Source organism: Hyperolius riggenbachi, chromosome 6 (genome assembly GCF_040937935.1).
Source record: "Hyperolius riggenbachi isolate aHypRig1 chromosome 6, aHypRig1.pri, whole genome shotgun sequence".
Classification (NCBI taxonomy): Eukaryota; Metazoa; Chordata; class Amphibia; order Anura; family Hyperoliidae; genus Hyperolius; species Hyperolius riggenbachi.
In genome coordinates, this window is record NC_090651.1 from 342,182,106 (window position 1) to 342,197,224 (window position 15,119).

Below are 15,119 nucleotides of genomic sequence, written 5' to 3' on the forward strand. Positions count from 1 at the left end.
GATAGCCCTGAAAGAGATTGAGCAAAGGGACAGATTGTATGTGTGTGCACCAAACTAGTCGCCAACCCGCAACGGTGCATACACAACAGCAGATATGAAGTAAGAACGCAATCGCGGGAGAGGCGATTGCCAGAGGTGACACAAGGCTACAGCAAGGCAGAGCACGAAAGTAGCAAAGGCACAGCAAATCATACAATGAGGAGATAAGGAAAATAACAAACGCTAGCTAAACTCGAACACCGCACTCATTCGCAACAGTGCACGCTTTTGTGCGTGGTCCCTGCGTGATAAGCACAACAGAGACAAGCACGCCTAACTAACCACCGACAGACAAACATGAAACAGAGGACGCGAGCGCTTGCTTAATGGTTAACTCACCGAGCCTCCAGCAAGCGGTCGTAGCAGACAAGACAGACACACGAAAACAGGAATACGTAAGAGATACGATCCACTGCTCTTACCGTCAGAGCGAGTGCGATCCAAGTAAGGCAACAACAGAACAGAGGGGCCTACCAGTAACAACCGCTGCTCTGGTTAGCACCCCACAGACAGACAGAACAGGCAATACAAATAATGCAATCCTAACTGCACTAGGGAAACCTGCCTAGTGCAGTCCCAGGAATTACTCTAGGCTAATCTTCAACAAAGAGCAAGGCTGACACTCCAGGCGAGTGTTCCACAGGACTAACTCTTATGACCAGCAACTTACTGTGGGAAACATAGCTCTTTATAGAGCAAGCCCACAAGGGATGTGGCTAGGCAATCTGCATGACAAACGTATGCAAATTCCTCAGCAGCAAGCTGCACAACCGACAAAAGGTCTCTCTTCCAGAGACCTGCAGAATGCAGACCTGAACAGTGGTCAAAAGGCTGCCTGCCTGCGCAGGCAGCCACGCGGATCCTCACAGATAACATGAAGAATGTTCTCCTGGTAGAAAACTCAGTAGAAAAGTTATTTGGATAAGGGCCTTTATACTGTATGTAAATAGTACAAGATGAACAGTGGTGCCAAAAGAGTAAAAATAGATAAAACGTTTAAAACATGGGGAGGCAGATGTGGACGTACCTCCTCCAAGTAGACACAATAATGTATTTACGTTTAAAACATAGAAAATGTATTGATACACTCCAGGGTTTTTTGCAACGCATTTCACAGGTATGATCCTGCTTCATCAGGCAATGGGGTAGGAGTATATGGCAAATCAAGGTCTCAGTCTGGGCCAAGCGCCTCTGTCTCACCTTGTACTACATAAGTCCACCCCTGGTGGAGGGGTGTTACCCTTTTCTTCTGTTCTACAGAGAGCGACTTCTTAACCCTGAGTGGGGACAGGCTTAATCTCCCCACCTGCCTCTACAGTGGTTGCCTGAGTGGTATCCCTGGCTTGTGAGTATAAAGATACTTACTCTATCATAAATTCATCCTTACCAGTACATACTACACTATATCTGGCTCTCTGTGTCATTCTTTATTTATATGTAAATAGTTCATTTATTTTTCCAGATCTGTGAAAAAATAAAGACATTAAATACTGAGGTGGAAAAATAGAGAGAGAGGGGGGGATTTGGCTCCAAAAATAGAACTGTTAGAAAAAAGGGACAGTTGAAATCCATGCACTAGTTTAGAAGTTCTATACAGTGATAGTCATGTCTAGAAGAACTGAGGATGAAGCATGTGACCAGTTTGGTCAGATGATAGTCATTTAAGCCTCTGATTTGCTAGTCATGATCATGTGGTAAAGCAAATGAGATCACAGCAAATCAGAGCTTTGCAATCAGATGATCAACCAAATCACATGCTTTTTGCATGAGTTCTGCTAGACATGATCATTACTATTTAAAGGGACTCAGAGCAGTAACTCAATTCAAAATCTGAACTTACCTGGGGCTTTGTCCAGCCCACCTAAGGTCGGGAGGTCCCTCGGCGGCCATCTGGCTCTTCTCCCAGGCCTTGGTCAGAAATGGCTCCCTGGCAGCTGCCGGCAACACTGGGCCCGAGTGTCGGGCTCCTTCTTCCTGAAAGGTGACGTCAGTCGTCACCACGCCGACCGCCTCGTGTCATCACGGCGGCCGGCGTGACAGTACTGTGCATGCGCGGTTTAATCGTGCATGCGCAGTACTGTCACGCCGGCCGCCGTGATGACACGAGGCGGTCGGCGTGGTGACGACTGACGTCACCTTTCAGGAAGAAGGAGCCCGACACTCGGGCCCAGTGTTGCCGGGAGCTGCCGGGGAGCCATTTCTGACCAAGGCCTGGGAGAAGAGCCAGATGGATGTCGAGGGACCTCCCGACCTTAGGTGGGCTGGACAAAGCCCCAGGTAAGTTCAGATTTTGAATTGAGTTACTGCTTGGAGTCCCTTTAATAAAAGCTGTTTGTGGTCTCACAGCCCGAGCAAGACATTTGTGGCCAGAGCTTGGCTTTAAAGGGATACTGTAGGGGGTCAGGGGAAAATGAGTTGAACTTACCCGGTGCTTCTAATGGTCCCCCGCAGACATCCTGTGCCCGCGCAGCCGCTCACCGATGCTCCGGCCCACCTCTGGTTTACTTCTGGAATTTCAGACTTTAAAGTCTGAAAACCATTGCGCCTGCTTTGCAGTGTCCTCGCTCCAGCTGATGTCACCAGGAGCGTGCTGCGCAGGCCCAGTATGGTCTGTGCCTGCATAGTACGCTCCTGGTGACATAAGCTGGAGCGACGACACAGCAAAGCAGGTGCAATGGTTTTCAGACTTTAAAGTCTGAAATTCCAGAAGTGAACCGGAGGTGGGCCGGAGCATCGCTGAGTGGCTGTGCGGGCACAGGATGTCTGCGGGGGACCATTAGAAGCACTGGGTAAGTTCAACTCATTTTCCCTCAACCCCCCTACAGTATCCCTTTAAGAGTTAAAAACAGGAAACAAAAATACATTTTGGGGCAAAACAAAGTTTCTGCTTTGCGTACAGATAGCTGCGTATGTGTTTAGCTTCATGTTATACTAGAAATACATTTATAAGAAGATTATGCTGCTTCTTTCCTGTTATAACATGAGCTACATGTTTTGAAGGTAAAATAGTTGACATGAAATGCTATTTCTCCCCCTCAGGTTCTGCTCTGCAGTGTGAAGTGTGTTTCGCAATCAACACCAATACCTGTTCTGACCAACACTATGAGACCTGCAAGTCTACGCAAAACCACTGCATGACCAAACTCACCGAAACCTCCATGGGCCACGGCGATGGTAACTCATTCTCCTGTTACAGCTGAAATTAAATGGGCACCATAATGACATATAGTAGAGAGCAGAAAAATATTCAGTTTACCCACTTTTATATGAGTTATCCTAGTTTCAGCATCAGAAACACTTCCTGTACCTATGAATTGCTGTACATTGGTATGTAGTGATGAGCTAAAATTTAGCGATTTCATGATTAAATCTACGACCCGAAATTTGTAATAATGACACAAAATTGCAATTTGTAGTTATCAGAAAATTCATAATTCGTAATTTCATGTCACAATTTCATGTTAACTCGTAATCTTGTGTTACTCGTAATTTCGTGCAAATCAAAAAAATTACAAAATTATGGGTAATATTTGGGTAAAATTTTGTATTTTACACAAAAAATGAATTCTCAAAAATAGTAAATACGAAAATTATTATTATTTATTTTTAGTATTTATATAGCGCCAACATCTTCTGCAGTGCTGTACAGAGTATATTGTCTTGTCACTTAAAGAGAACCAGAGATGAAGCACCCTCTTGTATTTTACCTTATAAATCAGTGGGAACATGACAGTAAACACCTAATCTGCCCTTTGTTTCATTGTTCTCTGTGTAATCTGACTGTTATTACCTCTGATAAGAATCCCCGACTGAACAGTCAGGCTGCTCCGTCTAGCTTTGCTACAGAAAGATTATAGCTAAGTCTGTCTTCTGTGGTGTTATTTCAAGCCCAAGCCTGCCCCCTTGTGGCTTTGCTATAATGACTCAGCAATAATCATTCCCAGCAAAGCCAGATTTAATTGCTCAGTCTGGGATTCTTGTGACTGCTGCTAACAGACACTTTTAGCAGTGAGGAGGAAACAGAGAGCATGGTAAGTGTTTTCTCTAATGTTCTTACTGATATGCGTACAGTCAAAAATGGCGTGGGGAAAAAATGGCGCAGTGATAAATCTTTTAAAACGGTATTTATAGTTTTAAGGATATGCAGTAACTTTATTTAAAACGCTATTTATCGTTGGTCTGACCCCCGCCCCTCATGTCCTGCGGTGTCCCCCGGTTCCTGTCTGCCTCCCCCGCCCCCCCTCGCACGTCCAATTTTGTCTCCCAGTGATTTCATCTCTGCCCCGGACTGGAGTGTAATGCTACAACAGTCCTACCTAAGCAGATCTTACGAACAGCTGGTGGATGTATCTGCTCGCTGCCGCTGAAGACTTTCTGATGCACCAATCACGCTGGGGGCGCTGCTCCAGAATTGCCAATCACCGCTGCTCATTTCTCTGCTCCGTCTGCTAATTGGACCCAATGCTCCCGCCTCCGAGACCATCGCGTCCAATTAGCAGACGGAGCAGAGACATGAGCAGCGGTGATTGGCAGTTCTGGAGCAGCGCCCCCAGCGTGATTGGTGCATCAGAAAGTCATCAGCGGCAGCGAGCAGATACATCCACCAGCTGTTCGTAAGATCTGCTTAGGTAGGACTGTTGTAGCATTACACTCCAGTCCGGGGCAGAGATGAAATCACTGGGAGACAAAATTGGACGTGCGAGGGGGGGCGGGGGAGGCAGACAGGAACCAGGGGACACCGCAGGACATGAGGGGCGGGGGTCAGACCAACGATAAATAGCGTTTTAAATAAAGTTACTGCATATCCTTAAAACTATAAATACCGTTTTAAAAGATTTATCACTGTGCGCCATTTTTTCCCCACGCCATATTTTCCTGACCCGTACTGATATACATGGTAAAATACACAAGGGTGCTTCCTCTCTGGTTCCCTTTAACTGTCCCTCAGAGGGGCTCACAATCTGATGTCTATGTGGCTGGATAGTGTAATGGTTAAGGGCTCTGCCTCTGACACAGGAGACCAGGGTTCAAATCTCGGTTTAGCCTGTTCAGTAAGCCAGCACCTATTCAGTAAGGAGTTTCTTGGGCAAGTCTCCTTAACACTGCTACTGCCTACTGAGTGCGCTCTAGTGGCTGCCTCGCAAGCGCTTTGAGTCCGACAGGAGAAAGGCGCTATACAAATACTGCCATTATGTTTGTATGTATCATGTGGTGTATGTATCATACTCTAGGGCCAATTTAGGGGGTAACCAATTAACTTATCTGTATGTTTTTGGGATGTGGGAGGAAACTGGAGTGCCCAGAGGAAACCCACACGGACATGGAGATAAGAAATGGAGACCGAGAGCCCAATATAGTGTAGTATATTGTATAAAAACAGAAGAAATTTTAAATCGTAAGTATTGTACTTACAAACCTGGGTTGCTCCAAGGCAACCACTGTATAGGCAGGTGGGGAGATTAGGCCTGACCCCACTCAGGACTAAGATGTCGCTCTCTGTAGACAGAAAAAAGGAGGGTGTGTCAGCCAATCGGCGTGTCTAGTGGATGGGAGTTGGGTAATGGAAAGGAGTGGCAGCGAATAGGAGCGCTGCTCGAAAGAGAGGGCCTGGTATGTGGGCGGATTGGAAGGATGCTTGACGCGGACGTCACGCCGTGCGTATGGGCGGCATGACGCGTACGTCATGCCGCAAGTGGAAATGTACTCCGAATATGTTAGCCCGCATTAAGCCCGGAGGGCAGGTGGGGCCTGAATGGTGATGTGCGCATGCGCGTGGGTGCGTAAGGTCAGGCCCCACCTGCCCTCCGAGCTTAATGCAGGCTAACATATTCGGAGTACGCATGCGCATTTCCCCTTGCGGCATGACGTACGCGTCACGCCGCCCATATGCACGGCGTGACGTCCGCGTCAAGCATCCTTCCAATCCGCTCACATACCCGGCCCTCTCTTTCGAGCAGCGTTCCTATTCGCTGCCACTCCTTTCCATTACCCAACTCCCGCCCACTAGACACACCGTTTGGCTGAAAATCGGCCTGCTACGCACGCCCCCTCTTCCCTCCCTCGTTCCTGACCCTGCAATTAACTTTATTCATTGCCCCCATAATCCAATTGTCTCCCTATTTAAAGCCCACACCCTGACACCCCAGCACAGAGGTGCTAAGCTATCATTGGACTCAGAGCTGGTAAGTGTTAGCTATCATTTATATCCTATTTACTGTCCTTACTTATCCTGAACTATCCCTGTTGCATTTTGTATCACTTGTTACCAGTACCTTGGTGTTTACTTCTGCTAACCAGTTACCTGGCACACACCACATTCACATCATTACAACTTAGGTCCCAATTAAGCGACACATTTTTCACCCCTGCTTGTCACTTTTACCATTGTCCTTCACTGATCGTCCCCTTATACCCATCTGTTGCCAGATCAAAAAACACCCACACCTTTTCACTTACAGCTCGCCCCCTCACGTTATATACTACACCGACCCCCCAAAAAATTCCCTTTTAACACATACTATTATGAGTATATCACTTTCTGTGCATCAAAGTAAAAGTATATTACCTTTTCATGCCCCTATACCCATGCGACACTCTATATTCATATACAGCTCCCTGATATGCTTTACATTTCTGTCATTTCTAGTGAGATACTCCGGTTATTCATTGCCTGATGAAGCGGGATGTTGCCCGTGAAACGCGTTGCATTTTTTTGTTGAGGAGTATGTGAATAAATAGTTTTTTCTTCAATCAACAGCATTTTGGTCTGTTTGTGTGTGGACGGTCCACCACCGCCACCAAAACGTTTTTAAACCTTTTATCTAAATTTTATCCTATTGGCGCCTCTGTATTTTTATACCACACGGACATGGGGAGAACTTACAAACTCCTTGCAGATAGTGCCCTGGCTGGGATTTGAACCACTGCCAGGCGAATGTGCTAACCGCTATGGCTTCATTAAAGCCTGTGTCGCCTGTATTTGCTGCTGTATGAGTAACGCTCTTATACACAAAATGCAGGTGACACAGGCTTCAATAAAGTCAGACAGGGCACACGCAGCAGTAAATTGGAATACAAGGTTATAAGTTTAATGGCAATAGATTAGATTACTATGATCTATAGTGGGAGGGGGGAGAGTAAGTGAAGATGTAATATGTGCGTACGTTAAAAAGGGGCGCTGGGAAAAAAGGGCGCAGGGTTTTAAACGATAAACATGGATAACGTTTAAAAATTTAATGTACTATATTTCGTTTAAAAATAATGTTTTATAAAGTTATAAATCATTAAATAATGTGCATGAAATCGGCAATTGTGAAAACGTTATTCTTCCGTTTAAAAAGTGAAATGTATAATAACGTTTAAAAAAAAACATAGTAAGTAACCCTCCCTGTACCTACCCCTAACCCCTAGACCCCCCTGGTGGTGCCTAAACCTAAGACCCCCCTGGTGGTGCCTAACCCTAAGACCCCCCTGGTGGTGCCTAACCCTAAGACCCCCCTGGTGGTGCCTAACCCTAAGACCCCCCTGGTGGTGCCTAAACCTAAGACCCCCCTGGTGGTGCCTAAACCTAAGACCCCCCTGGTGGTGCCTAAACCTAAGACCCCCCTGGTGGTGCCTAACCCTAAGACCCCCCTGGTGGTGCCTAACCCTAAGACCCCCCTGGTGGTACCTAACCCTAAGACCCCCCTGGTGTTGCCTAAACCTAAGACTCCCCTGATGGTGCCTAAACCTAAGACTCCCCTGATGGTGCCTAAACCTAAGACCCCCCTGGTGGTGCCTAAACCTAAGACTTCCCTGATGGTGCCTAAACCTAAGACCCCCCTGGTGGTGCCTAAACCTAAGACCCCCCTGGTGGTGCCTAACCCTAAGACCCTCCTTAGTGATCACTGTATTGTGTGTAGAATAATGTTTTAGAAACAGTAAGGGATAAAATATATTACAATTTACGTTACGTACTGATCGCTTTATTTTGTGAATAATAATGTTTTACAAACAGTAAGGGATAACATTTAAAATAATGTTTTATTGAAATAGGAAACGTAAATCATCACAAGCAGTTATAAAACATTAAAAATCTTCGGGCGCCGTTGGAAAACGTTATTATTCTCTGGTGCCCTTTTTTCCTGTTCAGCGCCCAGTAGACGATATTTATTATGGGAGTGAATGGCGGCGCCCGATTTGTCCACTAGCCTCCTGCGCCCTTTTTTACTGTTTCCGTAATATGTATTGTAAGAATGGGCTGGCACAGTCAGTTTCACAAGAAGCAAGGCTGTACCTGCTTGTGTCCTAGAAGAGGGCTGCCGCAAAAAAATGTATCTGGATGACTTCCTCGTTCTGCGTTGCTCCACTCTGCACTTCATCCTCTCAACACTTCCTGTTTCACAGTGGAATTTCCTGTTGTGAAGCAGGAAGTAGTATTGAGAGGAGGGAGAGCAGAAGGAAGATGTCATCTCTTTTTACAACAGCCCCCTTCTCGGACATGAGCAGGTACAGTTTCACTTCTCATGAAACCGAACGTGTTTATCCCTAGTGAATTGCAATAGATATGGCCATTGTTTCAAACATGGCTTAAGCTGCGTACTCACTGCTCGACAAGTCCTGCGATGCCCCCTTGGCAGCGGCCGCTTGCGACGCCTCTTCCTGTCAGCAGGTTAAGCGCGAGGTCATGCAACGTACAAGGCAGCGTGAGCGAGACTTCCAGTGATCGTGGTTCTTTGCGCGGTATCGTCGGGGTTCTTAAAGAGAGTCCGTAACAAAAATTTTAGCAGTATTTCTCATATTCTACAAGTTCCTAAGGCTGTTCCATTGTGCTCTGGCTTACTGCAGCACTTTCAACTTGCACGGTCTTTGTAATAAATCAACTTATCTTTCCCCTGTCGGACTTGTCGGCTGTGTCTGGAAGGCTGCCAACTCTTCAGTAATGTGAACAAGTTAACTCCTTCCAAGCCCCTCCAGTGCTCCTGTGATTATTCCTCACAGACAATGTCCCTGCTCTCACTGTCAGCTTGTCTGCTATCTGTGAGGCTGATAAACACAGACTGATAAACTGAACAAAGAATAGCTGGCTGATGAGGAAGCTGCATGTCAGGCTGACACGAGTGCAGACCCGAGACTACAGGCTCTAAAGACACAGCTTGTCATGCTTCATTGACACAGAGCTCTTTCAAAACTTGCACATAACCTCTGGAGACTGAATTCAATGTGTAACTCACTGAATTCTCTGTGTACTCACTGTGTATTAACTGAGTTCACTGCTCTGCTGATGCACTTCCTGTTTTGATGGCCATCTTTTCTGTTTACAAAACAGTTTATAAAACAGGTTTTTTTACCCTCTTTATTGCAGCGGAGAGCAGCAAAAATAATACACAGGGGCAGGGGCGAGCCTGGGGTGCCTGGCACCTGGGTGCAAGATTTTCTCTGGCGCCTATGGGAGTGGTTAAATTTACCGCGCCCAACCACATAACCACACCAGTGTCCTGCCTAATCACACCCACACCTTCCACCTCTTTCCGCATGCATGTGATACCCCATTCCTACCCCTCTTCCATGGGCTTGCTCCTGGCTGGCTTTGGCTTCCTGCGAGTCTGCTAGTCTCTGGATTGACTCAGGCTGAGAGGCTCTGCGAGTGCGACGCAGTCACACACTGCGTATTTATGGCTGCCTGCGGCCACCCTACTCTCGCTGTCGTAGGCTCCTCCCCCCGCCAAGCCCAAGCGTGAGGTGGGCTGCCTGTATCTTTCCCGTTGCGCCGCGCAGCCTGCCAGTGTTGCCAACCTTTCACGTTATTTTTTACTGACAAATACCTAAAAATTTACTGACAAAAGATTATTTTTACTGACAAAATTTCCCCACTAAATGCACATAAGAGACAGCTTTTCCCCCATGTAAATGCACATAACAAGAGACAGCTTTTCCCCATGTAAATGCACATAAGAGACCGCTTTTCACCAGCAAATGCACATAACAAGAGACCGCTTTTCACCAGCAAATGCACATAACAAGAGACCGCTTTTCACCAGCAAATGCACATAACAAGAGACCGCTTTTCACCAGCAAATGTACATAACAAGAGACCGCTTTTCACCACCAAATGTACATAACAAGAGACCGCTTTTCACCACCAAATGTACATAACAAGAGACCGCTTTTCACCAGCAAATGCACATAACAAGAGATCGCTTTTCACCAGCAAATGCACATAACAAGAGACCGCTTTTCACCAGCAAATGCACATAATAAGACAGCTTTTCACCAGCAAATGCACATAAGAAGACAGCTTTTCACCAGCAAATGCACATAAGAGAGATTTTCACCAGTAAATGCACATAATGACAAACAGACAGTGTCCCCAGAATATATAGCCAGGGATATATGTCCCCAGGATAGGTAGCCAGGGGGTATATGCGCCCAGGATAGGTAGCCAGGCGGTATATGCGCCCAGGATAGGTAGCCAGGGGGTATATGCGCCCAGGATAGGTAGCCAGGGGGTATATGCGCCCAGGATAGGTAGCCAGGGGGTATACGCGCCCAGGATAGGTAGCCAGGGGGTATGTGCGCCCAGGATAGGTAGCCAGGGGGTATGTGCGCCCAGGATAGGTAGCCAGGGGGTATGTGCGCCCAGGATAGGTAGCCAGGGGGTATGTGCGCCCAGGATAGGTAGCCAGGGGGTATGTGCGCCCAGGATAGGTAGCCAGGGGGTATGTGCGCCCAGGATAGGTAGCCAGGGGGTATGTGCGCCCAGGATAGGTAGCCAGGGGGTATGTGCGCCCAGGATAGGTAGCCAGGGGGTATGTGCGCCCAGGATAGGTAGCCAGGGGGTATGTGCGCCCAGGATAGGTAGCCAGGGGGTATGTGCGCCCAGGATAGGTAGCCAGGGGGTATGTGCGCCCAGGATAGGTAGCCAGGGGGTATGTGCGCCCAGGATAGGTAGCCAGGGGGTATGTGCGCCCAGGATAGGTAGCCAGGGGGTATGTGCGCCCAGGATAGGTAGCCAGGGGGTATGTGCGCCCAGGATAGGTAGCCAGGTGGTATCTGTGCCCAGGATAGGTAGCCTGGGGGTATGTGCGCCCAGGATAGGTAGCCAGGGGGTATGTGCGCCCAGGATAGGTAGCCAGGGGGTATGTGCGCCCAGGATAGGTAGCCAGGTGGTATCTGTGCCCAGGATAGGTAGCCTGGGGGTATGTGCGCCCAGGATAGGTAGCCAGGGGGTATGTGCGCCCAGGATAGGTAGCCAGGGGGTATGTGCGCCCAGGATAGGTAGCCAGGGGGTATGTGCGCCCAGGATAGGTAGCCAGGGGGTATGTGCGCCCAGGATAGGTAGCCAGGGGGTATGTGCGCCCAGGATAGGTAGCCAGGGGGTATGTGTGCCCAGGATAGGTAGCCAGGGGGTATGTGCGCCCAGGATAGGTAGCCAGGTGGTATCTGTGCCCAGGATAGGTAGCCAGGTGGTATCTGTGCCCAGGATAGGTAGCCAGGTGGTATCTGTGCCCAGGATAGGTAGCCAGGGGGTATCTGTGCCCAGGATAGGTAGCCAGGGGGTATCTGTGCCCAGGATAGGTAGCCAGGTGGTATCTGTGCCCAGGATAGGTAGCCAGGTGGTATCTGTGCCCAGGATAGGTAGCCAGGTGGTATCTGTGCCCAGGATAGGTAGCCAGGTGGTATCTGTGCCCAGGATAGGTAGCCAGGGGGTATGTGCGCCCAGGATAGGTAGCCAGGGGGTATCTGTGCCCAGGATAGGTAGCCAGGTGGTATCTGTGCCCAGGATAGGTAGCCAGGTGGTATCTGTGCCCAGGATAGGTGGCCAGGTGATATTTGTGCCCAGGATAGGTAGCCAGGTGGTATCTGTGCCCAGGATAGGTAGCCAGGGGGTATGTGCGCCCAGGATAGGTAGCCAGGGGGTATCTGTGCCCAGGATAGGTAGCCAGGTGGTATCTGTGCCCAGGATAGGTAGCCAGGTGGTATCTGTGCCCAGGATAGGTAGCCAGGTGGTATCTGTGCCCAGGATAGGTAGCCTGGTGGTATCTGTGCCCAGGATAGGTGGCCAGGTGATATATGTGCCCAGGATAGGTAGCCAGGTGGTATCTGTGCCCAGGATAGGTAGCCAGGGGGTATGTGCGCCCAGGATAGGTAGCCAGGGGGTATGTGCGCCCAGGATAGGTAGCCAGGGGGTATCTGTGCCCAGGATAGGTAGCCAGGTGGTATCTGTGCCCAGGATAGGTGGCCAGGTGATATCTGTGCCCAGGATAGGTAGCCAGGGGGTATGTGCGCCCAGGATAGGTAGTGAGTGACAGGAGCGCGCCCCGCCGCCGCCGCTCCCTCCTCCGCTCCCCCCTCACCTTTCAGCAGCCCTTAGTCAGACCTCAATCAGCGGGCGACCCGACCAGGAAAAGGGCGCCGGACGCACCCGCTCTATATGCGGAAGTGATGTCACTTCCGCATATCAGTGCGGCGTGCTAGGTCCTAGCGCCCGCCCGCCTGATCGTGGTCTGACGCGGCGGCTAGAGGGAGGGAGCTTGAAGCGGCGGCGGCGGCCACAGGGGGAGAGCGGGGCCGGGCGAGCGGGGCCGGGCGGCGCCTCTCAGAGGCAGGCGCCTGGGTGCCTTGCACCCGCAGCACCCGCCCAGGCTCGGCCCTGCACAGGGGGCTAGGAGATGACTACAAAACAGGCAGGGATGTTTGTTTTATACTTCATTTTGTGAATACAGATTCTCTTTAAAGATCCCCTGTGTTGGTCTTTAGTTACTGCGCAACACTATGCGACGTTCACAATCATGCTTCTTTATCCACCTGGTGACATTGTATAAAAATCGCCGGTCGTCTGGAAAATCGTCAGGAAATTGCCAGGTGGGTACAAAGCTTTAGGGCTGTGACTTTTATGATGGGATAGTGGCACCAACAATCTTTGAAACAACATCAGAGATCCTTGTCCGAAGAAGTAGATCAATTTTATTTTATTTTATTAAAGTGGAATATAACCCTGCATTTCAACTTTGCTCTAAAACATTATTTACAGTACATTATATGCAACTAGCATTTTTTTTTTTTTACTAGACCAGCATTGGAAGGGTTACACAGGGCTTTAAAGTCCCTGGAGATTTTTGCAGACGCATCCGAACTTGAGTTAGATACTTTTTGTTTACACAAATGTATCTAAGTGTTTATTGTGACTCATCTCTCTCACTGAGAAGGAGTTGGAGGACAGCCAAAGAGTGTGTAACATTTCTAAATATATACATATAACTAAATAGAATGTAACTATCTGAACGGCTGCACCGAACTTAAAACCTCTGTGTTTAACCCTTCCAATGCTGGTCTAGTAAAAAAAAAAATGCTTTTTGCATATAATATGCTGTAAATAATGTTTTAGAGCAAAGTTGAAATGCAGGGTTATATTCCGCTTTAATTTATCTTTTATTTTTTTTTATTGAATTCTCCCATTTTAAGCTGCATGCAATTTGACCACCTCTGTCTGTAAAGGCTCGTACACAATAAAGTGTTCGACCAACACCTCAACACGACTAACACCTCAACAAACCATTGACTCAGCTTTTATTTTCTGCACACCAACCAACTAAATGACTAACTCATCTACATACTGCGCGACAAACTGCATGGCCGCATTTAAAACAATAATGTTGTTCAAATGACATTGTACACATGTGGCCAACTGCACAATATCAGTCCAACAGTCGTGTGAGTTGATCCCCTGGCTGGATTGGGCAAACTGCTTGTTATCAGTCGGTCGTCTTGTCGTTTTCCACAAATACACATGCCTGATTGTCATTCAACACACTAAAATCAGATAACAATCGGGCAGTTTGGCTGAATGTGTGTACCGGATTTAGACAGCAATGCTGCCAATAGTTAAGATAACTTGCAAGCTCCCTGACAACAGTGTAGTCTCCAAATTCCAAGGAAATAATAAAACACAGGAAAACTGCAGGAAACAAGTTTCTTATTAATTAGAAGCACAACTAGTGAAACACAAAAGCAATTTTGGGTGTTTCTGAAGCTGAACTGACGCATGGCAAACATCAGGAAATATGCACTCCTTCCTGGAAGTGACATCATTATTGCTAGGCAATGAAAATAAAGTGAAGTAAACATCCTAAATAAATCTGTATGGGCCAACAATACATTTCTAAGAGATCAATGACAACAAAAGGAGAAATAAAGTATTTAATAGAGATACTTACCTTGGTGCAGTGGCATAGCTAAGGAGCTGTGGGCCCCGATGCAAGTTTTACAAGGGCCCTGTAACGATTGTGGAATTCTCTCCATGATCAGCGCACAAGACGTGCACTGACACTGCGGAAATCCTCCACAAGCGTGTAATTTGAGGAAACCCAGCAAAAGGTGCAATGCACCTGTAGAGGGAAATTCCTGTCGACAGGTGGAGCTGTGGAGTGCAAAGGAACAGCTCCTCTGCCCTGCCACACACGCCAGACAGGAATTGCACGAAGGGAAGAAACGCAGGGCAAGATAGCCCTGAAAGAGAGAGAGCAAAGCGACAGAGGGTATGTGTGTGCACCAATCTAGTCGCCAACCCGCGACAGTGCACACACAACCATGAAGAACAGGAGAGAAGGCAATCGCCAGAGATGGCGATTGCTAACAGCGACACAAGACCGAATAAGCACAGATGAGGAATGTATGTATGTCCACCAATCTAGCCGCCACCCTGCGACGGCGGACATACAACAACAAAGGAAACCAAGTGAGAACGCAATCGCAAGAGAAGCGATTGCGAAAGAGAATGAGCACAGGGACAGATTGTATGTGTGTGCACCAAACTAGTCGCCAACCCGCGACGGTGCATACACAACAGCAGATATGAAGTAGGAACGCAATCGCGAGAGAGGCTATTGCCAGAGGTGACACAAGGCTACAGCAAGCCATATAATGAGAAGATAAGGAAAATAACAAACGCTAACTAAACGCAAACACCGCACTCATTCGCAACAGTGCACACGTTTATGCGCAGTCTCCGCATGATAAGCACAACAGAGACAAGCACGCCTAACTAACCACCGACAGACAAACATGAAACAGAGGACGCGAGCGCTTGCTTAACGGTTACC

The 15,119-nt window shown here is 48.1% G+C and overlaps 1 protein-coding gene across 1 annotated transcript in view; it reads left to right on the plus strand.

Moving 5' to 3' along the window:
* The window catches only part of LOC137521789 (phospholipase A2 inhibitor and Ly6/PLAUR domain-containing protein-like), a 90,098-nt gene that overhangs the window by 26,059 nt on the left and 48,920 nt on the right, over positions 1-15,119 (plus strand). The window contains exon 2 of the mRNA XM_068241523.1: positions 3,079-3,213. Coding sequence (XP_068097624.1) covers positions 3,079-3,213 — 135 coding nt within the window. The remainder of the gene's footprint in view (positions 1-3,078; positions 3,214-15,119) is intronic.